The following is a 27,369-nucleotide window of genomic DNA, read 5'->3' on the forward strand; positions in this document are numbered from 1 at the left end:
CGGCCGGGGCGGGGCGGGGCGGGGCGGGGCTGCCCGGCCCTTCCCGCTCCGCTCCCGTCGGGCCCCGCGCCGCTCCCGACGCCGCCTCCCGGCGTCCTCTCCGCCTCTCGGGCCTCTCGCCGCCGCCGCCGCCATCATGAAGTGAGCGCTCCCTCCGCCGCTATCCGGGCCCATCCGCCGCAGGGAGGCCGCCGCGGGGCCCCGGCCGCCTCCCCCGGCCAGCCGCTCCCTCCCCTAACTCTTCTCTCCCGCGCAGGGTCGAGCTGTGCAGCTTCAGCGGCTACAAGATCTACCCGGGCCATGGGCGCCGCTACGCCCGCACCGACGGGAAGGTGAGGCCGGGCCGAGTGCCGCGGGCGGGCGGGAGCGGGCCCTGCGGACGGGCGGTGCGCGGGGAGCGGTGGCCGCGCGTTTGGGGGTGTCCGGAGACGCCGGTAGTGTTGATGTGCCGTCTGCGTCAATACGAGTCGCTCGTATTAAGGCGTATAAGAACAGCATCGGTGTGCTGGTGCCGTGACTGCTCCGCTGGAGATCCGTGCCGTGCTGTAACTTAGGGTTGTCTTTTAGAATGCAGTTTCCAAAGGGAGTCTTGAAAGCAGCAGGTGTAAAGTACCAAAGTTGTGTAGAAAATGCTGCTTAGGCCGTCCTGCATCAAAAGCTGAGATTCGCTGGAGCAAACAGCTTGTCTTCCAAATTAATTGAGTAGAAATCTTTGGGATAAAATAAGGTGGAGGGCCCTTTCAAGCTGTCATGTTAAACGCAGACGGGATTGGCCCTGCCTGCGAAAGGAGGGCTTGGCTTTTGAGCATCCTAGTACAGTCGTCTTTCTCTATGGAGTTCCCTGCAAGATGATAAGGAGATAGACTGGTTGGATCCTTGTGAGCGCTCCTGGAAATTAGGCTGTACTTTAAATGGAATTATATAGCTAATTGCCTGTTGTTTTAGACAGACAGGTTAGTGTCACTGGGCAAGAAGGAATCAGGTGGAGCATTGGTCTCCCTGTGTTCCCTAGGCCAAGTTTGAGTCACTCCCACATACAGGAAGTACATTGTTGCTTGATGACAGAGACTTGAAAAGTATGATCCTGGACACAACTATTCGTGTTGTGCCTGAAATACGCAGCAGCACTGGATGCAAGTGGTAATTTGAACTTTCTTCAGAAAAATTAAGCTGCTTCAGAATGCAAGACATCAGTTTGACCAGTGTAACAAAATGCAAAACTTTAGGTTTCTTACAGATTTATCTTTTTAAAATTTTAATAGTTTAATAGTTTTTAATGCATTTAAGAACTCCAGAAGCATCAATGTTGAATAACACTGACTCAAAGAAGGCTTAATGCAAACCGGTAACATCTTCCATGGAAACAAAGTTTATGCAAAATGCTTTGCCTTCCCAGGTTTTTCAGTTCCTGAATGCAAAATGTGAGTCTGCATTCCTTTCCAAGAGAAACCCTCGTCAGATCAACTGGACTGTGCTGTACAGGCGTAAGCACAAGAAGGGACAGTCAGTAAGTACCTTCCAGCTAATGGCACTCCAGGTTGGTGACCAAAAGACGTGGTCACTGGTCTGTTAGAGGTCACCAAAGTGTGCCAGTGTTCAACAGAAGCATGACCAGGATGTCACCAGGATGAAGACTGGTTAATGATGAAAATATGAGGGCAGTTACATGAGTTAATACACCATTTCAACAAAAGCATCGTATTGTGTTGTAGCACTTCTTTGAGGGCCCACTCAGAGCCATAGTATATTCAGTACTTAATAATTGTAGGAGTGGCTTATGTTTTTAAGTTATATATGTTTTTAAGGAAGGTGGGTAATGCTGTTTAATATGCAGACTTCCTAAAAGTTTGGTCTTGTAAGCTTCCTGAATGGTGACAGCACAGGGAGTGATTTTGGGGTTTGACGGGCAGGGATGACACTCCTAATATACTCTCCTTGAAAACTTAGGGCTGTAGCTTAGCACGAGGTCTTTGCCTATGTAGCTGTCATTGCATGAAAAGGATAAATGAGGTGTGATGCAGTGCTCTTGTTTAGACTTGCATAGCAGAAGAGCTTTGAGAAAGACTTACATCACTGCAATAAATAAATGTTTTTGCCAGTTTGGTTGAAGAAAGAAATTTAATGTGTGATGGCTTATACTGCTCCCCAGCACCTGATTGAATAGGTGTGGAGTGTCTTCCTTTCAGAAGACACCAGTGAAAGTTTATCCTTCTCCTCTTTTTTCTTCTGGGAGTTACAGATTGCTAAACTTGTAACATTCATTCAAAATATTTTCGCCATACTTTGGTGTAGAAGCCTAGAAGATACAGGGTGTAATGTCTCCAACACTGATAGCTGGAGAGCTGAGGAGCCAACCAAGGATTGTTGGTAATAACACACTATGAAAAGGACAGGGTTGTGGCTGGAGAAGGGGCTGTATTGGAGGGGTAGGCCAGCACTTCTCTATACCCACCAGAAGGATTCTCTAAAGGCAGGAGTAAAATTCTACTTCAGTGTGGAGTTTTAAATGGCTTCAGTTTGAGTAGCAGCTTGTTTCCATGGCTGTCTGTAGCCGTGTATTTGATGTCCTGTGATGCCAACTGCCTGTGTTTGTGTCATGCCCTCTCAGGAAGAGGTCCAGAAGAAGCGCACGCGCCGTGCTGTGAAGTTTCAGAGAGCCATCACCGGCGCCTCGCTAGCCGAGATCATGGCCAAGCGGAACCAGAAGCCTGAAGTACGAAAGGCACAGAGGGAACAAGCTATTAGGTGAGAAGTCAGAGCAGGGGAGCTATCCCAAGCTTTTCAGAGATTACAGTACTTTTCATCAAAAGCTTAAACTCTAGGTGAGCTCTGTGTTTTATAAGATTGAGGGGGGGGAGTTTGTTTGCTTTTAATCTGTGTATTTGTATGTAATACTGAGTAATCTTGGCAAGAGACAGTGGCAGCAGGGAAGGATGTCTGCTTGCCCTTTCCCTTTGTACTTCTGTCACAGTTCTGCTGTCTCTGTAGAAATCACTAAAATCACTATCCCCCAGGAGACAGTGAATATAGAGAAAAAACTTGCAGTAATGCATTTTGTTCCTGATCTTGGGAAGCTCTTGCAGCGCTGAAACATGGAAACAGTGAATGGCAGACATGGATAACTTCATCTTTTTCTGTGAATTAACAGGGCTGCAAAGGAAGCCAAGAAGGCTAAGCAGGCAACCAAGAAAACAGCTGTTTCTGCTGCAAAGGTGAGATGCAATAGGCAAACAGAAATTATAAAATGGAAGACACCATATGTGTCTTTATGTGTTGTAACATGATACACAATGTTCTGCTGTGGCACCTAATTGGAAATTCCCATTTCTGTTTTGAGGAAGCATTTTTGTAACTACTTGATCTGAAGGTTCCTGAACTGGACTTTTGTACTGAAGTTAAGCATAACCTATAACAGCTGCACAGAATGAATCTTTTTTACAGAATAAGTAAATATTTCAGTAAAACAATTCTCTGTCCTAATATTAGAGATAATTAATAGATAAAAAGTTGTCTGAAGTGATGTGACATCTTCACTATCTAGGAACTTGGTAACAATATTTTGATGAGTGCTACCATGTGTTTTATTATCACTTATGGATTAATACCACATGTTGGCTTAGTGTTATGTGTGTAAACATCTGTTAACATGATCCCAATATTACAGGTTGCAGTTCTAGTCTGATCTGATTTCTGTCAAGAGTGTATACAGGGACACTTTTAGGACTGCAGATAAATAGCTTCTTTTCACTCATACTTCATCATTTTCTCTACAGGCCCCTACGAAGGCAGCACCTAAGCAGAAGATTGTGAAACCAGTCAAGGTTTCTGCTCCCCGTGTTGGTGGGAAGCGCTAACTTGCCAAACTGTTGGTCATGCTGAATAAACATCTGATGGAATTCCATTACTTGTGCCATGGTCTGCTCAGCTGTGTGAGATACACTGAAGGGAATCACTCCGTAAAATAACCATGTCTGGGTTTTGGAGACTGAAAAGCATCTTCCTGCCATAAAACCCTTCGTTTCTTAAACAAGTTGCTGTATTAGCTCAGGTTTCCTCAGTCTTCACTGAGTGGCTCAGATGGAGCTGGTGTTTGAGAGATGTTATTGCCTGGAGGACAGAACAGCACCTAAGTTCATTCTGCATCTATGACAAATGACATAAAAAGAGGTTTCTGAGTTCAGAGGTACAAGCTAAAAGGGAGTGTGAAGCAGTGCCATTTGTAAATCACTTACAAAGGTCCCGTGTTGTGGAATGCATGTAGTAAGATACAGAGAATCAAATAAGGAAAACGTTAAAAAAGGAATGAACGGATGGTTTCACAGACTGCATGGCTCTTACAGAAGTTCAGATGCAACTTCTGGATCAGGAAATTACAAAATTATGAATTGCTGGAATCTGTGGTCAGGAAAAAGAAGCCTGTTAAGATTGAATGGGTTTCAAATGCAGCTGATGTTACGCAGTTAAAGCTCATTTAGGTTCATATTTAACTTGCTGAACAGTTAGGAGTTCCCGTATTTTCCACCCTCCCACCGCTAGATGGATTGAAACTCCTCTGAGTAACTGCACTGTGCAGACAGCGTGCCAGTTTTGCTGGACAGCAACAGCCTTGCAAAGCAATGTCCTGACTTAGTAGAACCAAAACAGGAACTAAACCTTTACTGGTTTCTAGATCAGTTACTTTTCTGTTGCTACTTTGAGGGCTTGGTTTCTTACACCAGTCAAGAAGATAGCTCTGTTTCAACTTCCTGCAGGCCTTCTGGGCTTCAGAAACAATGGCTGCAATGAGCACTGTAGGTTATGGGCTACACTTAGACCTTGTTTGGGTTTTAATAAAATAGATAACGGGTCTGGATGAAGGCTACAACACATTTAAACAAGGTCTAGCTTGATGACATTAATGGGGTTTGCACCATGATCTTCCAAACACTTCTGCTTTTTGCAATTAAAAAACCAAAACCCTAGCACTACTCATGTTTAGAATGAAATTCAAGGCATTTAAACTGGTTAACAGATTTGAAAGTGAAGGAGCCAGAAACTGAAGCAGGGGACAGAGGAAGAAAAGTTGTCTGTAGCTAGCAGGGAAAGGAATTTTTTAGTAATTTAAAACTGAAGGCTGAAAACACCTCTGAAAATTACCCGTGCTAGTTGTGATTATAAAGATCACATCATGTCTTGTACAAGGCAGCTGATACCCCATGTGTCCTTGTCAATGTTCTCAGCTAAGAAGCTGAAAATCAAGATGAGCTCCTACCATCTGCTTGAAATACCATTGAGATATATATATATATATAAACTGATCGGCAGATAGGACTAATTAGTAAGTTAGTATTTGCTAATGCTTTGAAGTTTGCAGGCTTTGGCTGCCTGGTGTCACTGCAGCGGTGTACAGAAGTGCTTCAGGGTTACTCTTCCTTGATGTTTATTCCTGAGTTCTGACTGATGTGATGAGAAGTGAAGGGTAACAACCCATCAGCTTACTCCTCTCACAAGCTATGCATCGAGTGAGCAGGGCCTTACCCTGGTGTAACAGCACATTATTCAACTCAAACATAGATATAACAGAAAGAATTAGCATGGAAATTAATATAAGCCTTTGTGTTTACCTCATGCAACATAATTGATCCTCTATCAAATATTTGTCTGAAAAAATTGAGTACCTAAGTTTGTCACAGACTCACAAAATAATTTGGGTTTAAAAGGATCTCCAGGGGACATCCACTCCAACTCCTTGTTCAAAGCGTGTCTGTTTAGATGAGATTGCTTAGTAGCTAGCTGAGTCTTGAACACATCTCCAAGGAGATTCCACAACCTCCTAGGGCCATCTATTCCACCACTACGATAGTTAAATACAGAACCCTTTTTCTATATAAATGGCGCCTTTGGGTGGTCTCGCTCCGCCTGGTTGGCATCTCCGTGTTGGGGATCGCTGCTCCAGGTGCGCCCTGCAGGTACGAGCAGCTTACCCTTACCCTGCAGGGCAAGGAAAGGCCGCTGCTGCTGCGTCTTCCTTGGGAAGCCCGCGGCCCACGCCTCTGTCTCTGTGACGGGTGTAAAACCAGCGCAGAGCTCGGACAAGTCACACGCGCAGTCGACATCTGAAGGCTCTTACAAATGAAACCGCGCACTGAGCGCCCCGAGGCACGGCCGCGACACCGCCAGGCCCGCGCTGCTGCTGCTCCTGGTCGGCACGAACAACCCCACTACTCTGCTCGCAGCTCTCCCCCCGAGGCAGTTCTGGAGCAGAAGGCGCTAGTTTCAGAGCCAGGGCTGCACAGGGATTCCCTCGGGAGCGTCCCCAGCTCCCGGCGCCATGTCCGCGCCCCCGCAGCAGGCTTTGGCCGGCTCCGACATGGCGGCCCCGACCCTGCGCCCGGCTCTCCCCTGCCCGGCTCCAAGATGGCGGACCCGCTCCCCCGGGGGCTTCCCCCCGCCCCTTCCCGGCCCCTCCTGCGCGCGCGCGGCTTGCGTCACTTCCGCTTGTGCAGCAGCCATTTTGTCTTTCCGCCGCCGCTGCTGCCCGAGCTTCTCCCTCCCTCCCGCCGCCGCGGGCCGCGACACTCCAGTTCCCCCCCGGGCGCGGCTCCCGCCGCCCGGGGCCGATCCCAACCCCCCCCTTCCCTTGTTCCGGGAGGCTCCTCCGCAGCCTCGGCGCAGCACTGAGGGCGCGGGAGCGGTTCCCGCGCCCCTGCCGCGCCATGTCCAGCGAGGAGAGCTACCTGGCCATCCTGCGGTACCTGACGAACGAGCGGGAGCCGTACGCCCCGGGCACGGAGGGCAACGCCAAGCGGAAGATCCGCAAGGCCGCCGCCTGCTACGTGGTGCGCGGCGGCACGCTGTACTACCAGCGGCGGCAGCGCGACCAGCAGCGCTTCGCCGAGCTGGAGGTGGTGCTGCAGGCCGAGCGCCGCGCCCGCCTCATCCGCGCCGCGCACCTGGCGCCCGACGGCGCGCACCGCACCCGGCTGCAGACATGGCAGGGGCTCTCGCAGAAGTACTGGTGGAGAGGTGAGCGCCGCGGGCGGGGCGGCGGGGGTGCCCAGATACACAACCGCGGAGGATTGATTGATTGATTGATTGATTGATTGGGACCGCAGCGCGTCCCGGGCTCATCCCAAAGCGCATGGCACAGGACCGCGGCCAGATGGTTCTTGGATGTCTCCGCTGATGGAGACTACACGACCTCTCGGGGTTAGGCTGTACCAGTGCACAGTCACCTTTACAATTTTTCCTCGTGTTCACGTGGAACTTCTCGTGCATTACTTTCTGCTCCTTGCCTCTCGTGTCATTGCTTGACTCCACCGGGACCTTGCTCCATGCTCCTGACACCCTTTGTTTAGATATTTATATCCATTAATAGGGTCCCCTCTCAGTCGTGTCATCTCAAGGCTGTCCCAGTTCCCTCAGCCTTTCCTTGTAAAAGAGATTATTCGGTCCTTTAATCATCTTTGTTGCCCTCCGCTGTACCTGCTCCAGGAGTTACATGTCTCACGGATGTCCGTGTGCCCTCCCTGGCGGGACCAGGAGGGGACTGGCACTTGCTGAGTGACCACTGCCTTTGAACGCCCCCTGGAAGCACGTGGTGTGTGGGCAGTGACATTTTGTCACACCCGGAGAGGCAGGGCTCACTCTGCACAGTGCATCTCGGTCAGAGAGTTGTCTAGGGCCGCTTACCTGGAGATGGTACCTTGAATATAGGGAAACACGGAGTACAGCTGTGCCCTCCAGGTCTTGCACACAGCCCGGGTAAGACAGTGACATCTCAACTGTGTCCTGGGGGTAGGGTGATCCATTCCACGTGACCCGGGATAGCTTTGGACTTCATTCATGCATGTGATGATGTTCGTGTTAAAGTAGTGCAGCTGCCAGTGGTGATTGGCAGTCCTGGCACTCATTGTTATATTTGTCTGTTTCTTGCAATGAGAGGAGGAAAAGACCAGACTAATTCTCAGCTTGGTCCTATGTGATATCACAGCTGTTACAAATGGTGATGCCTGAACAACAATAATTCCCAACTGGAAATTTATTTTGGCTGAAGGAATGACTTGATATCTTGTTCTCTTTAGAGTTGGTGTTCTACTTTTAGCACTAGGTATCCATTAAACAAATAACCTGCTTCTCACTTGCCATGGGCCCAGTGTGGGTCTGTATTGCTTCTCTTGTTCTGCTTTCTTCATCCATCAGCAAGTCTGTAATTTCAGCTTTAGTTTTCCCTGTTTTCAGTTGCAGGGATTTTGCTCAAGCTGCAGCCAACCACTGCAGTCCAGATCTCGTTGACTTGAAGATCTTTCCATGTGAAAAAGGATTTGGCATCTCAAAGCTGAAATGCCCATTCTGCATGGTGGTTTCCTTGCCTTTATCTGCATCCTCATTGTCTGCACAGCATTGTACTGTTCTGGCATCTACTCTCATCCTGTGCTGGAAACTTCCTCTATGGGCATCAGTGTAGCTTCTGTTCATCGGGAGAGGGCATTCTGTGTTCTTTTGATCTTACTGGTCACTTTCATTTGCACACCCTATATCCTCTCACTTCTCTTGCACTGAGAATACAAAAATTCATTCCGTGCGTTCAGCTCAAGTATTATCTTTGTTACATGTGTCCCTTTTAAAACAAGGTTTCCCCTGCCATTGCAGTACTCTAGTGGGCAGCAGCTGTGGCCTAGCTTTGTCATCCTGAGATGGACATCAGCCTGGTGTGTGTTCTGTAACTGCAAGACAATGGGCTGGAGAATGGCTCAGGGACCAGGAAAAGTGTTAGAGATGTGATTTGCAGGCCAGAGACCTCCTGTCTGATTTCAGATGAAATCCAGGAGATGTACAAATGTTGCAATGGGTATGAATGTCTTAGCTTGCCTTAAGTCTCTGTTTTCCTCATCCTTACAGAGATACATATGTAATGATAGTGCAAGTCATGCTCTGAGGAGATGTGAGCATGCAAGTCTGTGTCAGCAAAGCTTTTGAGCTGTGCTGGATTTTAAACCACAGAGGCCCAACTGCTATATATGCTTTTAAATTGTCCTAGTGAAGAAATCTAATTTACATTGAAAGCTATGCATGGAAAATGCCTTGGTATCTCGAAGAGGACCCTGTGCTGAGGACCTGTTGAATGTCTGAAATTATTTACAGAATCACAGATTGTGCAGAGTTGGAAGGGACCCACAAGGATCACTGAATACAACTCCTGGCCCTGCACAGGACCATCCCCAAAAATCATACGAGTCATCCCTAGGAGCATTGTGGAAACACTTCTTGAACTCTGTCAGGCTTGGTGCTGTGTCTGCTTCCCTGGAGAGCCTGTTCCAGGGACCAGCCAGCTTCTGGGGGAAGAACTTCTGGATATCCAACCTAAACCTCCTCTGACACAGATTTAGGCTGTGTCCTCGGGTCCTGTCATTTATATTTGGTTCCGCTGGTTAAAGTACTGGTGGGAAATTGATTTATTTAAATTCCAAAATCATAAGCAATTGATTTGAATCAGTGTTATTAATACATATCAGTGTCATTGCATATAGCACAGCTGATCCCAGTTGATCCAATTTTGCAAAAGCTCTTAAGTGAGCCTCCCAGTTCTTGTCCTCTTCAGGAGGAACAAGCCATTTTTGTGGGCTAAATGCAGGATTGTGTTACATCCATCATTACCTTGGGATTATGAGACTAAATGTCTAAATACTGTTATTTTTTTAGCCTTAATAGTATTTCTGGGAGGGTTTGCTTGATGTAGTGACATTCTAAATGTTCTATCTCAGATTAGCAGTAGTGACATACAATATCATGTGATGGTGTGAGAGAATCACAGTTGGTAATAATGCATCAGGGAGGGAGTGTAGGTAACTGACTTCATTTTTCTTGATTATTACGTAATATTTTTGATTATTAATTATTGATATTTTGCTAATCACCTACATAGTTAGCTATTTGCTTATAGTAAATCGAGTTAAGACTAGAAGCCTAATCAAGCTCCGTTAATTTTTTTTTAGGTATTCTTAAGCAGGTTAAAGATTACATTAAAGAATGCAGCAAGTGCCAGGAAAAGCTGGATCGCTCTAGATCTCTCTCAGATCCTTCTGAAATGCTGGAGGAGCTAGGACTGGATGCAAAATCTCATGAAGACAGTAATGAAACTGATGATGAATTGAGTAACACGGCATCAATCCCAGCTGCATCCCCAAAGCCTGTGAAGAAGAAGCCAATAGCAAAGCACGAGCTTGTGTTTGTAAGTACCATTGTTTACATCTGAATGGATTTGCATTTTGTGTTACTGCATTCTTGTGCTTCTTTTCCATTGTTGTGATAATCTTGTAACAATAAGGCTATGAATTTTGCCAAAGATATATATGTCATGAAATTAATTGTAGGATATTATTGCTGGAAAATAAAATCACCCTACATATTACGCGTATAGAATCTAAGATAAAATGAATGACAAAATTGCCAGTAGTAAAACATCACATACAAGATTCTTATGGGCTCTATATCTTTTCCTGAATAAATGATGCTATACTGATATATAATTTTTTTGTTCCTAAGTGCAGGCTCACATGCATGTAAAGACATTTGAATGTAGAAACTTTGTCAGACTGTAGCCTAGAAAAATACAGTCAAAGAGCTGTTTGAATGTGTCTTCCCATTTTTCCAGTCTGTTCTAATTGTGTTTGGAGGGAGGGTGAAACTTAAAGAAAACAGTAGTAAAGTTAAGCTCTATATTCTACAGGCTTGAACTGATTGTATGGTTGCAGATAATAATCCTTTTCTGTGTTGCAGTGTGAATGCTTAAAAAGGCACAATCTAAATGTAATGAAGTTCTCAAATGTTGTTTATGACAGGTTGACAGTAAGGGCCTTGTGAAGCAGTCATCTTCCAAACATTGTCTGTCTGTCTTAAACCAACTGAATCAGCAGAGGCTTTCCAATCAGTTCTGTGATGTGACTTTGCTGATTGAAGGAGAGGAGTACAAAGCTCACAAATCTGTCTTGGCAGCCAACAGCGAGTACTTCCGAGAGCTCTTCATTGAAAAGGGAGCTGTCACTAGTCATGAAGCTGTAGTGGATCTGTCAGGTGAATTGCTGTGGGTTTCAAAGCTAGAAATCATTATCCTAAGGTGTACACTATTTAATTGAGTCTTTTTTGAGTATTGAAGACAACCAGATTTTTATCTTGCTTTTTTCTCTCTTTTACTCTAGAAGTATTTTGTGTGGATTGTAATGCAAAAGTGGCCACTGATTTTGCTTAATCTGATTTTCCATGGACTATGGTATTGAATCTTAAAATTCCTGAGAAGCATTTGATGGATTTTTACCTTGCTTAGGTGCATTTCCTCCTAGGATTAGTCATGAATGTTAAAAAGGGAACAAAATCAAATGCTTGAATACACCAGGTGGGGATGTTGACAAGATGCTTGGAGAGTTGTTGAGCTTAATAAATGCTAAATTGCTTCTTAGTTCTGTGAAGCAGAATTGGACACGTCTGCTTATTTCTCAGACTTGGTACATGAAAGATAGGAGACAAATGCTCTAAAAATCAGTTTGTAGTGATGAAGGATAGTGTACAGAACATATGCCTTCTGCATTGCTTTCTCATTTATTAACTATCTGTGCATGAATAGTAGGCATATATGAACAATAATTTTCTAATAAGATGGTCCAGAAGGTTCCCCACATTAAATATTTGATTTATTATTTATGCAATTGTGGAAAATTATACCAAATTATTATATTTAACCATTTCTATCTATATATCAATATCTTTATTGTTTTCAATATCTACTTTGTTGTTTTTCTACCACATCACTTGTTACTTAAGGCCTGAGTACTTCCTGAATGTAGCAGATCCAAAAAAGACTTTGCTTCAGTTAATCTGCTCCAAAACTGTTGTGGCTCTCCCAGCATCTTGAAATATCCCTCAAAGAATTTTATTGTGAAACTACCTAAATTCTGCTTGTTATTGGAAAAGTTGTCTGAGCTTACCCACACACAGAAAGCTACATGAGGAGGAAGCTGTAGTGTAAATGACAATTAATTGAGTCCCAGTGATGGGCTTGTTATTTCCAAGTGTGTTTTACTCTAAATTTCAGGCTTACCTCTATCAAAGGTGAATGATTGTATTCGTCATGGGATATTTTGGTGTAATTTCAGATCATCATTATTTGCTCTAACATCTTGTTTTGTTTCCTGGTAGGTTTCTGCAAGTCCAGTTTCCTGCCTTTATTGGAATTTGCTTATACTTCAGAATTAACGTTTGACTTCTGTAGTATGGCAGAAGTGGCCATGCTTGCCCGGCACCTCTTCATGACAGAGGTCCTTGAAATCTGTGAGAATGTGCACAAACAGATGGAAGAGAAACAAATCACCGTGTACCAAAAGGGAGATATTCAAACAGTAGAATCAACACAAAATCTAGCAGAGCAGGCTGAAGTGGAGATGCAGCCCGTGGATGGTGTTGAACAACCTAAACTCACAGCTGTTGAAGTTCCAGTAGCTGTGAATGGAGCTCCTTCCTCTGCTGGGACAGAGGAGGCAGCAGCACCCCAGCCTGAGCTCGTGCACCCAGACCCTCTGAAGGCCACTGCAGGCAGTCCTTCCAAGTCTGTGGAGCAGTGTGAAACAACTGAAAATTACATCAAGATCCAGCTGGTGGAGACCATTTCAAACAGCCTCTACAACAGCCACGGCGCTGAGCCATCAGCAGTGGAAGCCATGGACACACAGCAGAGTCAAAGGGAAACTGAGACAGTTCAAAACCAAAGTGATAAAGCATGTGTGGACTGTGCTTCTGAAGACTCTTCAGAGACACTGAAGCAACAAAGTACTGAGCAGAGCAGCTCTGTGTCACAGCCACAAAGCCTCACTGCCAGCCAGGATGATACTTACAAAAGCAAGCTTCGCCAGCGTTCAGTCACTGAAGGGGGATACATCAGGCTGCATAAAGGAATTGAGAAAAAACTGCAGAACAGAAAGACAAATCCTAAATCTGCAGTGCAACAGGTATGCTGGCTGTCATTAGGCCTGTAGTTACCAGAGTAATTTCTGGGCTGTGACAGTTGTGCAAACAAAATCTCAAAAGCATCGACTTGGTATCAATGTTCCTTCTATGTTGAAGGTCCTTAGAATGCTCAGTGGCCACAGTCTAAGTTGATTATCTTCTCACAGTGTCTAATGGTTGGACAGAAGTTGTATCATCTCCCCAGAATTCTTAATGATCTGTGAATTTAATTCTGAGATAGCTCATGTGTAAGTCAGTCTAAAATACTTACGTTTATCTATTAGAAAAGTGAGATCCTACATTTGTTCAGAGTTGACAACAGAACTTAAGATGTAGTCATGAGTCACAATAATGCATTCCTGCTACCTTTTGATTTGGGTCAGTTAAGAGAAAGGTTCAAGGAGCACTGGTGTTAAAATCTAGCACCTGAACATACTAAATGTTTTGTAATTGAACTAGTTCCAGTTACAATTTTTTTTTTAATGAACCAGTCTTCTTATTCTTTCCCCTTGGAGAGCCTTTCCTCTTTCAGTGTCTGTGGATAGTTGACAGTCATCTCACTGGGCATTCATGCATTTAGTTTGTGACAGCGTGCACTTCACTGCATGTTGGTAAAGTCTTCTGAAGAACTGCAAATTTCCAGAGAGTTTTGCATACTAGAGCCACCAGTCCCACACACAGGACAATAATTTGTTATCATTACAACACCCTGGTAGGTAGAAACTGTAGCTTTAGTGTCTTTTTACAGATGGACAACTTAAAGCCCAGATGCTGAAACTAGCACCATCAAAATACTTGAGCAACCTATTTATGCTGGTTGGAGCGCACCAAGGTTTGGTTTTGTTTTGGGAAGGGGAATATTTACATTTGGGAATATTCCTGTTAATGTATTTTGCAGTTTTTAAATCCAGCTCCTTGACAGATGAAGTCCACACACCTGTAGAAAAAAGAAATTGGTTTAGATGATTGCTCAGGATGGGACTCAGAAACAGGTTTCTGCTTTCCTAACTTGTTTTGTAGCTTTTAGTGTTTTGTCCTGTGCATCCCTCAACACCCTCTTTGGCATGGGATGTCATATAAGCTTTTGGAAGGAGACGCTCTCCTGAGTTCCCAATTTTGATGCTGGGAGAGTAACAAGAAGGAGATTGCAGGAAAAATGCTGCTGATTTAAATTACAGTACTTGTACTTGGCATGGAGATATTGGAGATGAGGTGTGCTTTGTAGGAATTAATTATTTTCCTAGCTCTTAGTAATTATGTAGTGGACAAAATTATTTTTGTGGCTTCACAGTTTAGCCATGTTTGCGTAAGTTTTCAGAGCAACAGGAAAATTCTAAAACATTAAAAGTTTTCTCTGTGTCAAGTTTCAGTTTAGTTTTCAGAGGCGTGGAAGGGCTGGCATGTTTTCAAAAACTGCTAGATACCTCATTTGTTGGGAGAACAGGATGAAGAAATGGGGATGCCTGTATTTCCTTCCCTTGCCTTATTCTCAGGAACCCAAAGGGGGCACACCTGATACAGGACATTTCAACCTAATTGCTTAGAATTTGGCTTTTAAAGAATTTGGCAGCGAGTTTCTACAAAGGAAAATGAGATTATCAGCTCCAGGTAGCACTACCAATACCACCTAATAAAAACCCACTAGTGCCTTATTACTAGATAAAAAAATCTCTAGGGAAGTTGGAATGCTCTCAACTTGGTAGAAATCCTGACTGGCAGTACTCTTTGAATCTTCTGTAACTATCCCATAGCTCTTACTTGGGCAGTCGCTCAGGGCTGAAGGGTTCGTTGTCCCTGAACTGGTAAGTCACTGCGTGACCATCATCATAATAAGTTGATGGTTTTAAGAGAAGAATGGTTTGACACTCAGCTTGAGATCTGAAGTTTTGTAGTGAACTGAAACAAGGTAACTTTTGAGCAGCTAAGTCAGCTGAGCAAAATTAAGAGGTATTACAGTAACAGAGAACCATCAGCTTTTAATACAAACTTTCAGAGAAGTACAGTGCAGTAAAATTCATTCAAAGGTTCTGTTTTTCCCTTAGGTTGCCATGAAGCTGGTACAAAGAGGGAAAAAAATGAAACAGCCCAAAAGAGAGACCATGGAAAACAACGAAGTGGAAGCTCAGCACAAATGCACTGACTGTGGAATGGTGTTCCAGCGGCGCTATGCACTTATAATGCACACACTGAAACATGAAAGAGCTAAAGAATATAAATGCCCAGTAAGTTGAGAGATTGGGAGTTTTTTTCCTGCATAAACCTTCCTCCTTATGAAAATTAATTCAGTAATTATATCAGTAATTATTTTTAATTTCGTTTTTTGGTACATATATTTATTTTCCTTACAGATTTCTGAGTTGGATACAGCCTTGATCTGGATGGGGTTAGGTAGAATGGAGTGCAGCCACTTGGCCTGTCAGTAGTGTGTGACTTGCTGCTCAAGACAGTGCTAGCATAGGATTTGCTTTTAACCCTATCAGTACATTTGTGTTTAGTCTCAACTGGAAGTTAGTCTCACTGGGAAGTGATTAGTGGTTCTGCCAGTAGCCACAACATAAAAATTTACAACTATTCATTAACCTCAGACAAAATGGCTGTTGTAGTTCAGTTAGAGATTTAACTCATCCTATTACTGTACTTAAAACATTCAATTTCTTCTAAGGTTTTTTAAGTAATTCAGAGTGTTCCATTCGAAGTAAAGCTGTAACCCTCTGTGTCCCAGCTGTGTAAGAAGGAGTTCCAGTACGGAGCCTCCCTGCGGGCGCACCTGGTGCGGCACACGCGGAAGACGGAGGGCGCGGCTGGAGCCACGGGAGCCGAGGGGACCGGCACATCCTCGGCCAAGGGCAGGACCAAACGGGAGTTTGTGTGTGACATCTGTGGGAGAACTCTGCCCAAGCTCTATTCTCTCAGGATACATATGCTTAAACATACAGGTGTCAAACCCCATGCATGCAAGGTAAAGTCTTTTTGCTCTCTAATCAGATCAGTAATGTTTTCTATTACCAATATTTTGGTATTGATGATCTGCCCTGAAGTTTGTTAATCTTGGTCACCTTACAATAGGGAAAGCTAGTGTAACATTCATTATGAGATTGCTTGCAGTCCAAGAGTGAGAAAACTAGAATGAGTTTGAGTTGTGCAAGTTCGTATTCTTGTGTCTGGAAGAATGTCTTCTTTGATTATTCCTTTTTTTTTTAAAAGACCAGTTCTGTCACTGATGCAAAATCACAGGTTTGGCCATCCTAGTTCCCAAGAAATACAGAAGGTTTTGTTCTGTTTGAAGTTAAGCATCTCTTACATAATTAGTTTTATTTGTCCTATTTCACCACATATGGAATTTTTTAGGTTTGTGGAAAGACCTTTACGTATAAGCATGGATTAAAAATGCACTTAGCTCTTCATGAAGTACAGAAACAGTTCAAGTGTGACTTGTGTGAAAAGTCTTTTGTCACAAAAAGAAGTCTTCAGGAACACATGAGCATTCATACAGGTAAGTGATGAGAAAGGGAATCGTTTTCCTTTGCTTGGCTCTTGTATGCTGGTGAACTTTAATGTTGTTCTTCAGTGTCAAATGAACTATTTAAAAATAAATGGTAGTTTGTTCTTTTTCTTCTGGTCAGGCAGCTGAGATAGAGGTAAGTTTTCTCAGGCTATTTTACTATAATATAGTGTTATGCAAATGTTCTACACAAGAACAGGGAATTGCGGTTGGTCTGTTCCTGTGGTTTTATGTGCGTATTTAATTCCTGTATCATGTCAGTTCAATAAGAAATAGGCAACAGGCTGGAATGTTCTAATCCACTTAATCTTCCAGCCTGTCCTTTTAGAGGAAAATATGCTAAGTTAGATCTCTCCAATCTCCATATATATTATACAAGATTTTCTGTACTAATACTGATATTTTATAAAGTTTAGTGTCTTGAAAGATCTTGGCATGTGAAGGATGACAATGTAATAATTCAAAAGAAGCAGAGTTTTAAAGCTGTAATTTGTAAAGGTTGTCTGTGTTTCTGGTTGTCTGGGCTGGGCAGAATCAAGAGACCTACTCAGTTAGGGTAAGTTAGGATATTCAGTTAGGATATTTCAATTGTTCCTGAAATTAAGGAATTTAATTAGTAGTCATCACTCCTGTGTTGATGAAATGGAGCAGAAACTTTTCTTTTAAGGTGTTTTTCCACAAATGTGAGATATAAACAATAATCCATACCAGTGCTGTGTTTCTGAAGAAGTTGCATAATACATAAACAGAGGCAATTGTGACTTTTTTCACACAAGAGGGCAGCTTTTTAGGCTGCTCACTTTTCCTCACTAAATCATAGTTGCAGTGACGTACCTATGTTTAAAAACACGAAATGATTTAAAATGGCTACTCCCCCACCTTGTGTATTGTTATATTAGCACATACAGAATACACTTAAAAATTCCAAGAGTGTTTAATTAAACAAACATCTCTTTGTAGTTCTGCTCTGATTACTTAAGTTATATATGAATTAGAAACCTGTCTCACAAAGCACTTCAGAGAAATGGAGGCCTGGCTTGGTAACATATTCTGTTTTGTTTTGGCCAGGAGAATCCAAATATCTTTGCTCCATCTGCGGAAAATCTTTCCACAGGGCATCAGGACTCAGTAAACACATTAAGAAACATCAGCCAAAGCCTGAAGTTCGTGGATATCAGTGTACTCAGTAAGTCAGGTGTTGGGTGGTTTTGGTGGGCTTTTTTTCTTAGCATTAATGATCCTAGTAATTTTCAGGATCAAAACCAGCTCCTTGATGTAGCATAAAACTATTCCACTGCCCTGGGATAAGACTTGTAAATCATGAGAATAAAAAAATGCATTTATTTTTGTAAATATGTGTGCTGGAGAGCAAAGGCTTGGCTTTAAGCTGTTACCTAGCTCCAGTTTCATGCAGCTGTTCTCTAATGACTTTGCACCATAATTGGTGCTGTAATCAGTAGCTGTGTGGGTATACAGGACAGACAAAAGTGTGTGAGGTTGTAAGAGGCCAAGAGCCTTCAGCCTGGTTTTGCCCTCTTGTGGTGTGATAGAGGATTTCAGTTTGATTTGAAGCTGTCCTGTTGAGTCTGCAATGTCCTGCACTTGTGTTTAGCAAACAGCTGTGCAGGAACATTGCAAACTGTGCACAGACACTGTTTCATGAAACATACTATGAGGCAGTTTTAGTTTTGAAGGTGAAATATATTCATAAAACAAAATTTTTTTACTCAAGGTAGTAGAGCCATGGATGCAAGAGATCACCTTGACAGAGAAGCTGTTTTGATTCCCCAGCTTCTTCAAAACAGACACAGTCCTTGCTGCTTCTGTAGGGAAGGTCTCTACTAAGGATATAATTCATGTTGTTACCAGTGGTTTAGAGAGCTTACTAAGCAATAACCAGACTTCAGTTTTTTTAGTTTGGTGGTTTAGAATAGAAACCTCCTTGTCAGGCTTCAGTTTGAACTTCTGGCCCAGTTGAGCAAAGCTGACTATGAGTTATTTTCCTGAAATGTTCCTGGAAGTTTTGCAGTGAAGTATGTGTTTGATTAAATTGCAGTAATGTGTGACAAAGTTAGAGGATGGTGGTTGCTTGAGTTTTTTACTTTTCTAATGGCTTTTCCAAATATGCTTTCCAAAATCCTTGAGGAAAGAGCACCAAATGCCAACCCCATTCAAGCCCCTGAGAGGTCTTTCTGATACTCTATGTGGATGTGCAAACTGAGGATCCCTGAGAGCCCCATTTGAACTGAAGTGGTCAGATTTTCCAGCCTAGGAGGAGGAGAAGGTTGTTTAGGTGGTTTTGGGGTTTTTTTTCCCCTCAAAATCAAAGAGGATTTTTTTTCTCTCCAAAATGCCCATAATTCAGGCAATGTAATGTCTTAGGTTTTGTTCTGTATAGAAGGTTTTTTTCCATTTCAGGTTCCACTGGATACTGTGACTTCTGAGATTCCCTCATTCCAGTGGTTGATACTGTAGGAGTTGAATCATCCACCTTTGCTTGCTGGCACTGCTCTCCCTCTGTGTCATGCAGCTGTATGTTGTCACATGAGGAGGAGAGATGAGCAGCAGTTTCTTTCGAAGGGAGAAACCATGGTTTTGATTAGACCAAACTCTGTAGCCCTCATACCAAGAGGAGCTGTATAGTCATACAATGGCAAAGTACAAGTGAAGGAAAACCATAAGTTAGCCTGGGTTAAGATGTGGACAAACAGCAAGCTAAAGAATGAGTATTGATACCTTTAGATGCTTTCTTGCAGGATTATGAATTTTTTTTTTTTTTTAATTTCAGAAAAAACCCTACATTTGAGTGTTAAAAACAACAAATTCTAGTTACATTTGTCAGTCCTCTTTGGTTAAGGGAAGAAGCAGCTGTTACTGTCCTCATAAGTTCATAGGGTATAATACAAATATTTCTGATGTCTCCCAGTTGGTTTGCTTTTGATTAATCACCATTAAAACTGCAGAAAAATATAGTTACTCATTAACAGATAAAAGGATTTCAGGAGTCCTCAAGTTTTATTCCAGGCTTTCAGATAAGCTGCTGTTCTTTTTAATTTTACCTAGTTTAGAATGGAATTGTGCTTTAAATAAATACTGATGATGCAGTAGGTGTTCTCAGTCTTCAGTTGCCATTAAAGAAGAGATTCCCATTGCCTTTGAAATCAGTGCCTTTCTTGTATGGGATTCTAAAACATTTGCTGTTACAGGTGTGACAAGAGCTTCTATGAAGCTCGGGATCTTCGGCAGCATATGAATAAACATTTAGGTGTGAAGCCATTTCAATGTCAGTTCTGTGGAAAATGTTACAGCTGGAAGAAAGACTGGTATTCTCATGTAAAGTCTCATTCTGTCACAGACCCTTATAGGTAAGAGGAAATTAATTTTACAGCTGCAGTGTAAAAATCAAAGGGAGGTTATAGAGATCCACAGCCTTTCAACAAGGCACTGCCTAGTCCATTTTTAAAGTATTGATGGTGACTGGGGTCGTCAGTACTTGAGGATGGATGGGTGACTTTAAATAGCATAGGTTAGCTGCTGAACCTGGGACACAGTGGTGGAACTAAGACATGAAGTCATAAGAGGATAAATAAAATCAGTGAAGTTAGAAGCTTAGGTGATCTTACTTCTCTAGAAGCGTGAGTGGAAGTTTTGTGGCTGTGGATAAGAGGAAATGTAGTTCAGTCCAACAATATTACTCCTAATTATGGAACTACTTACCATATAAGACAGTATTGGTATTAAACTTTGCCTACCATAATTAAAGTGGATTTTGGCTTAAAACACATAAGCTTGCAATAAGGGTTTTAATAGATTTCTCACTTAACCCATTTTAGGTGTAATGTATGTGGAAAAGAATTTTATGAGAAAGCTTTGTACAGAAGGCATGTAAAGAAAGCCACACATGGTAAAAAGGGAAGAGCAAAACAAAATCTCGAACGAGTTTGTGAACACTGTGGAAGAAAATTCACACAACTCCGGGAATATAGGAGACACATGAACAATCATGAAGGTATGTAGAACACAAATAGTCATGACATCCCTCAGACTCTAAAAACAGAATGTATAGGGGGCTTGTTTGAGTCTGTGTGTGTCCTCTCTGGCAAGACATGGAGGGATTTTTACAGATTCTCCAGTTCTGTGCAAATCCTGGTTTGGTAACTTGCTACCAGTGATCCCCACAAGGTGCTGTTGGGGTCTTTATAAAACTCCAGTCACTCCCAGGGACTGTTCCAGTTTGTCCTCAGAACCTGAGTAGAAGAGGAACATTTTTACAAGTGATTAAGAAGGTAAATCTGGCAAAGCATTGCATGCACTAAAATACTCTCCATTTTCAAAGATGCACACAGTTAACAAGGTACTCTTCAGATATGAGAATGATTGGTCTAAATTAGAAAAAAAAAAGGACCATTGTTGGAAATTGATGAACTTCTTAATTGATGACAAGCAATAAACTATATGATGGTTGGGGAAAATATGAAAACATTTTATATTTTGTTAAAGAACTGTGTGCATTTTTATGTTAGATACAAAGTATGAAATAGATTTCTGAGTATTTGGTTCATTCAGCTGTTTTAGGAGTCTATATATTGTCCTGTCCCAGGGAAAAACCCACTTTTTTTTTTTTTAAGTATGTTTCCTTTTAAAGAGTTCGTAAGAGAAAATTTGATAGCTGTCTAACTATTGAAATAGAGAGTTTGTGTTTGTTTCTAAACAGAGGAAGTGTTCTATAGTAGGTACCTAGCCAAATCTACAGTAACCATCACAGAGGAAAAGCCAGTAGTGAGATGATGTTTGTCACCACCCACAAGGCCCATTAGATATTACAGACCACAGACCTCAGACGTTATGAGGGAAAATAAGATCTTACCAGCATCAGGTGCTGTATTTGAACATATGCGGTGTGGAAGAGGAGGGGTAAAGCTGTAGGTGTACAGAAGAATTTACAGAAGCAAAGGGTGACTAGAAATGTAAGTGACAAATTTTATGAAGTAAATTGTGGCTTCAGAAAGACATCAAAATGATCAGAATTCCATTAAGCATTGTGTACTTAAAAAAAGGAAGAAATGTCATTAAAAGGAATCTTGAAAAATTCTGTAAGTAAAATGTTGGATTGGGCTGGGCATTTGTGGAAATTCTCACCACTGAATGCATTATACTTGTGTTATATTGTTACACAAAAATGGCAAATAGGATCTCTTTCTTACATAGTGTCTTGGTTTAGAAAGACAGGTGTCTGCCAGGGGAAGCTGGAGTTTTCCTTGGAATGGAGAATATAACTCCCCTCTCTCCAATTATTATAATTTTTCAATTAGGGGGTTTTAGGCAAAGATATGAGAATAGGAATAACAGTTCTTTACTAGGAATATTAAAAATACCAATGTAGTAGTACAAAAAAAAACCCAAGCAAACAAGCAAAAATCCTAGAAACCCTGACAGAGTCAGAAATACAACCTGACCCTCTGTTGATCACGATGTTGGGAGCCATCCAGATAAATCCTCCTGGAGTAACAGATGTGGTTCTGTTGAAGCAGACATAATCTTGTAGGAGGGTCCAGTGGTGGCGAGAAGGGTCCAGTCTTCCTCTGGGCAATCCAGTGGAAAACCAGGATACCTGGTGTTCCTGGGTCTCCATTTTCATCTAGGTAGGAACGGTTGGCTCCTCCCACTGGGTGGAGCATCTCCCACTGGGATGATGTAATCTTTTCAGCCATGTGGTGAGCCTTGATGGCCCATTAACAGCAGATATCCCCCAGAGAGAGGCAGGGCCGTGGTAGAGCTAAGGAACACTGCCCCAGCTGGTTTTAACAGCTGACCCATTATCAGAAGGCACCTGCCCCCTTCCCCTGGAGCTATACAAGAGCTAAAGAAAACACCTCCCCAACAGATGAAAAATAGAGTACAGGTTATTTGGTTTCACAACCCAAGACACGCAGCCAACACGCCGGTGTTGCCCCGCAGGTGTGAAGCCCTTCGAGTGCCTGACGTGCGGCGTGGCCTGGGCGGACGCGCGCTCCCTGAAGCGCCACGTGCGGACGCACACGGGGGAGCGGCCCTACGTCTGCCCCGTCTGCAACGAGGCCTACATCGACGCGCGCACCCTGCGCAAGCACATGACCAAGCTCCACAGGGACTACATCCCCTGCAAAATCATGCTGGAGAAGGACACCCTGCAGTTTCACAACCAGGGCACGCAGGTGGAACACGCCATCAGCATTCTAGCGGCGGACATGCAGGAACAGGAAACCGAGATCAGCTTTGGCGCCGGCGAGGGCGAGACCGTGGTGGTGACGGGAGAGACGATTGAAGCCATTGAAGCGGTTGCAGCTACTGAGGAATGCACGTCAGTCTCTACCCTTTCTGACCAAAGCATCATGCAGGTGGTAAATTATGTGCTGGCACAGCAGCAAGGACACAAAATGGCTGAGGTGACACAGGCTGTTGAAACTGTAGAAGTGGAAGTGGCCCATGTAACAACAACAGAGTCAATTTAGTATATTGAGAGCAAGAAGGATAAGGTTCTGTAATCTGTAAGAGCTGAGTATTTAACAGGTTAGCTGAGGCTTTCAGTATTGCCTTGTTTTCAAATGGTTAATCCTCAGTACTGAATGGTTGTGATGACAGAATACTGCATCATGCATTAGAGAGAAAAAGTACCAGTACTCCAATGTGTGGAGTATTGGTACTTGGTGTGGGCCAAGACTTTGAAAACAAATATTTCTATACTGGCTATAACTTTAAAAAGAAAAAAAAAAATGGTTAAAATAACAGGTTTGTGTACGCAGTATCATACTGTAACTTTGAAAAACTAAAAAGAAAAAAAACATATAAAAAGGCTGCACTAAAAACTTATTTCCAGTTTTTAGTGCAGTGATAGGTTGCTTTTTTGTTTTCATGTGCATTTCATCAAGTTTGTGAGCAAATTACCTGTATTGGATTCTGTCTGTTTACTCCTATGGCAAGGGGGGTGGTGAAATGCTTTGTGTAGGCTTGTGCTTCATGTGGCATAGAGAAAAATGGAGGTCTTTTTCTCTGGGCAGATGCACCATTGGTAGTTAGCGAATTCTGGTCCTGAAGAACTTAAATTCGAGGTGTGTGGGTGGCTGGTCCAAGGTTCAGCAAAATGCTCTGAAACATTTCATAGATAATGGGCAGTGATCTGCTGAAGTCCAAGAAGTGACTCTCCAGGATGGTTGTAATCAGTTGACCAGAGGACAGCCCACCACAGGGAGACTGCTTAGTGAAGTAAACTCCTTTTCTTTTGTGAGGGAGGAGTTTACACTGCAGCCTCTGCACAGCCACGTTCAGCTCCAGGTTTGTTTGGAAGCTATTGCCATCACTGATGGATGAGCCCAAAGCAGGCAGCCTGATGATGGATGCTTCTCATTTTGCTTTACATTTGATGTAGAAACTGTCAAAGGAGAAAGGTCTAATGGTACACTTCTTCAGGAACTGAGGAATTCCACCTAGTCACAGACCGATCTCGTATCATATTGAAAGGAGGATCTCTGCTAATTCCCAAGCAGGACATGTGTCAGTATCAGGATAGAGAAATACGAAAGTCTTAGGATGGAGTAAAAATTAAATTTGTCTCAATATTACCAGAATCTCTAAAAGACCTTACTACTGCTGCTTTAAGAAAAATACTTCTAGGGCCAGTTGATAGTTGGTGTTGCATCACATAGTTGGAAAAATCCTTACTGGGTGTTTCTGCAGCTGTGAATGGCCCAGGTTTTCACATCCCTGGTTTAATACCGTGAACAGAGCACGGTATTAAAGGTATAAAGGTGTGAGTTCCTTTTTTGCTGTGTGTTTTTGTTAAGCAAACAGCATGTGTGTCAAGGAAACTGAAAGTGCTTTGCATGTGAACAATCAGAGCTGTAGTCTTTAAATTCTTCTCAATGCGTAGTGGTATCAAGTTTCCTAACCTGGACAGCAGCAAGATACCCGAGCAGCCAGAAACTTGTAATATTGCAGGGTAAGTTTCATAAATACAGTGCCATAACTGCTACATGTGAAACAGATCCACTGAACAAAATTTCAGCAAACCCTGTGGCAAAGCAACCACTTCATTTGAATTGGTATTTCTACTTTTCATCTTATTTAACTATGTAGATATCTGTTTACTAAGCTACAGAATGGACTGTTCTTTTTATACTTTGCAGTTCTGTAGATAAGCAGTTGTTGAAAATTTTTTATGTTTGAGTTCCTGTCTTGCATCCAAATTAATTTGTAGATGCCTATTTCAAAAGTCAGGGGCTTATTTCAGAGAAATAATGTAGTTATTTATATATCCTGCACCCCTTTACAATTGTATTATTTTCTAATTACCAAATGGAGTAAAACTAAAATGAATATTTAAAAATAATTACTGCTAGCTGAATTTTTGTATGGTAATGAATCTGGAGATAGCCATCCTGCTTAAAATTAAAATACTGCCATTATAATGGAAAAAATATTTAAAAGAGCACTAGGTAAACTTGAAAACTTAATTCAATGTTTGTAGCCTAAAAATAATTATGTATTACTGAAGTGAAGAACTGTTCAAGGAAAAAGAGCTGTAAATAGTGCTAGAACATTATTTGTATATTAAGTGTGCTACCTTACAAAAAAGAATATTACCAGCACCTTAGTTTAATCTTTGGTGCATTTATTTATTTGCCCAATGGAAGAAGTGAAAGTGAATCTGAATTTTGGAGTCTTCTTATCCACTGTCAAAATGCTTTTACTGACTCAATGATCTGCTGTTTAAAAACAACCACCAACCAAACCAATCACAAGAGGTTGTTTTCTGAACAAGATTCAGCCAGGAATGTCAAAGCTGAATGTTGTGGCACCCCTTTCCTAACCTGCTGTGCCTTACCTTTTCAGAACAGCGTGAGGTAAGTGGGGAGTGTCACTCTTGGCTTTGCTGTTCACATCTGTGTGGAGTTGCCTTATGTTTTTCTCTGGACTTCAGCACTTAAGACATTCACTACCCTTCTGCAAAAACCAGACGGCAAAAATGCAGTTGGTATTTGATTTTTTTAAAAAATAAAGGTAATGAGAAGTGTCCGTTCATTAAGTATTCCTGGTGAATTCCTGTACATAATTATTTGATTTGTACATTCTGCTGGTTTTATTTAGTGTTAGATGTATAAAGTTATGGTTATTTCTGTCATCAAATAAACTGAGCTCTGCCATGAACTGCTCTTCAAAGAAATTTTATTTTCCGTGGAAGGAGGATGTTGCAGATTCCTCTTCAGTATTTCACTTTCTATATACAGACAGATTTGGGATAGTTCTAGTAACACCTGCTTTTTAATTTTTGCTTAAGGCTCAAAGAATTATGTTGTATGAGGAAAGTAAACACAGTCCTCCTGAAGTGAGTGTCAGAACATGGCTGTACAAGAGCACAGTGCTAACGAAACACCGTGTATATTGATACTGAAATTGCTTTGGCTGCCAGTCCTCGGGGTGGGTGAGGTATCTGCTCAGCCCCCTGGTACCCAGCTGTAACCATTTTGGTTTGTTTCAGATGTTCTTTCTCTTGCCTTGGGTGTCCACAACACTGCACCCCAGAGCAAGCACCTGCCAGCACTTCCATCTTGGCCTCTGCCCTGGGATGGATATTTGAGCAGGGGTTGTGGTGTGGAAGTTGTCCTCCAATGTCACTCTCCTGGCTCAAGGATGAGCTGTACAGAGTCCTGTGCCTTTCCCTTTGCTGCTACAGGAACTTCAAGGCAGCACTGATGTTGCACAAAGGCTGATTATCTTCTGTGGTTCATGCTAAGGGAACACTAGAACTCCACGATGAGCCTCTGTAAGTAACCAAGCCAAGTCTGTGATTGAAAATGGGGGTTTCAAAAGGCTGAGTGCTGGAGGAGTAAGATAGGCTTCTGCTGAACAACTGCTGTTCCACAGAAATGCAACTATAGGTGCACAACAGCCAAGTGATGTGTGGGTAATTCTTGCCCTGCTTAATTTCTATTGGAATTACAACCCTGTTATTGCTCGCAGTAAAGGAAGCACCAGTGTAAAATGATGTTCAGGAGCCAGCCTTACAGCTGTGGGTGACAATGAGGTGGACCTCCCCAGCATCTCTGGAGCAGCTCTTAACCAGGGTCTGTTCCCTGCAGAACAATTCCAGCTGCTGCAGGCAGAGGCCTGGGTCACCCTGCTGTTGTCACCCTCAAGCACAGCGCTGTTGGGGAGCATCCTTCCAAGTCTTGTGTGACCTTTAAGGGACTTGGCAGAAATTTTTCTTGTTGCCTTCGGAAAAGTTTTGTGCTGCAGACTTTGTCTGTCCTCAGGGGTCAAGTGCCCTGCCTTCCAGCATTGCTTAGTTAAGTGGTGCTTTTAGATGTGGGGTAGTGCAAGCTCTTCTTGTCATGGCTTTAAATTGTACATGTGAACAGGATTGTCACCTGAGTAACAGAACTAAAGCACCCCTTTAGGCCCGGGTTTCAGTTACCAATGCAGTGGGGAGGGCTCCCACAGCCACACTTCTGTCACCAAGGCACTGTTGTGATTCTCTAGCGAGCTACTGAGCATCAGCCAACCCCTTACATGTAACACTATATGTTTACAAATTAGGGGAAGCTGGGGGAGAAAAGTTATTTTTATTACAACTTGCATTAACTTTAGAGTAATAACTTGTACTGCCAGGAAAACATCAATACGGGCTCATGACTTCAGTGGAGCTACAGAACCACAAACCCTTTTTGTATATCCATCTCCTCAGGAAATCCAATCCCAAGAAACAAAGTTAAGAAGTGAGCCACAGACCAAACAGAGGTTTTCCAGACCTTGTTTCATGCCTCTGCATCCAGCAGTCCGTGCTCCAATTACCAGCTGCTCCTGCCTCCTCCTTACCCAGCCTGAGGGGCAGCTGCCCTTGGAGTGTCCTGACCTCC

General features: G+C 42.9%; 2 protein-coding genes across 3 annotated transcripts in view; both read left to right on the forward strand.

The window, feature by feature from the left end:
- Positions 1 to 12: 12 nt before the first annotated feature.
- On the forward strand, positions 13 to 3,901 carry RPL24 (ribosomal protein L24). Its single transcript, XM_066340694.1, has 6 exons — positions 13 to 141; positions 257 to 332; positions 1,397 to 1,507; positions 2,609 to 2,745; positions 3,149 to 3,212; positions 3,774 to 3,901. The coding sequence occupies exons 1-6, from the start codon at positions 137 to 139 to the stop codon at positions 3,852 to 3,854; spliced, it is 474 nt and encodes a 157-aa protein (XP_066196791.1). The 5' UTR covers positions 13 to 136; the 3' UTR covers positions 3,855 to 3,901.
- A 2,572-nt stretch (positions 3,902 to 6,473) lies between these two features.
- Positions 6,474 to 27,369, forward strand: part of ZBTB11 (zinc finger and BTB domain containing 11) — a 149,159-nt gene continuing 128,263 nt past the window's right edge. The window contains exons 1-11 of one of the 2 annotated variants that reach the window (XM_066340716.1): positions 6,474 to 7,005; positions 9,975 to 10,210; positions 10,821 to 11,052; positions 12,172 to 12,977; positions 15,018 to 15,197; positions 15,698 to 15,934; positions 16,324 to 16,468; positions 17,546 to 17,663; positions 19,684 to 19,842; positions 20,311 to 20,486; positions 22,436 to 22,967. In XM_066340716.1, coding sequence (XP_066196813.1) covers positions 6,696 to 7,005; positions 9,975 to 10,210; positions 10,821 to 11,052; positions 12,172 to 12,977; positions 15,018 to 15,197; positions 15,698 to 15,934; positions 16,324 to 16,468; positions 17,546 to 17,663; positions 19,684 to 19,842; positions 20,311 to 20,486; positions 22,436 to 22,967 — 3,131 coding nt within the window. In that variant the 5' untranslated portion in view covers positions 6,474 to 6,695. Of the gene's footprint in view, positions 7,006 to 9,974; positions 10,211 to 10,820; positions 11,053 to 12,171; positions 12,978 to 15,017; positions 15,198 to 15,697; positions 15,935 to 16,323; positions 16,469 to 17,545; positions 17,664 to 19,683; positions 19,843 to 20,310; positions 20,487 to 22,435; positions 25,659 to 27,369 lie in introns of those variants that run through there. The other variant, XM_066340715.1, reaches the window with a different exon arrangement.

This window comes from Sylvia atricapilla, chromosome 2 (genome assembly GCF_009819655.1).
Source record: "Sylvia atricapilla isolate bSylAtr1 chromosome 2, bSylAtr1.pri, whole genome shotgun sequence".
Classification (NCBI taxonomy): Eukaryota; Metazoa; Chordata; class Aves; order Passeriformes; family Sylviidae; genus Sylvia; species Sylvia atricapilla.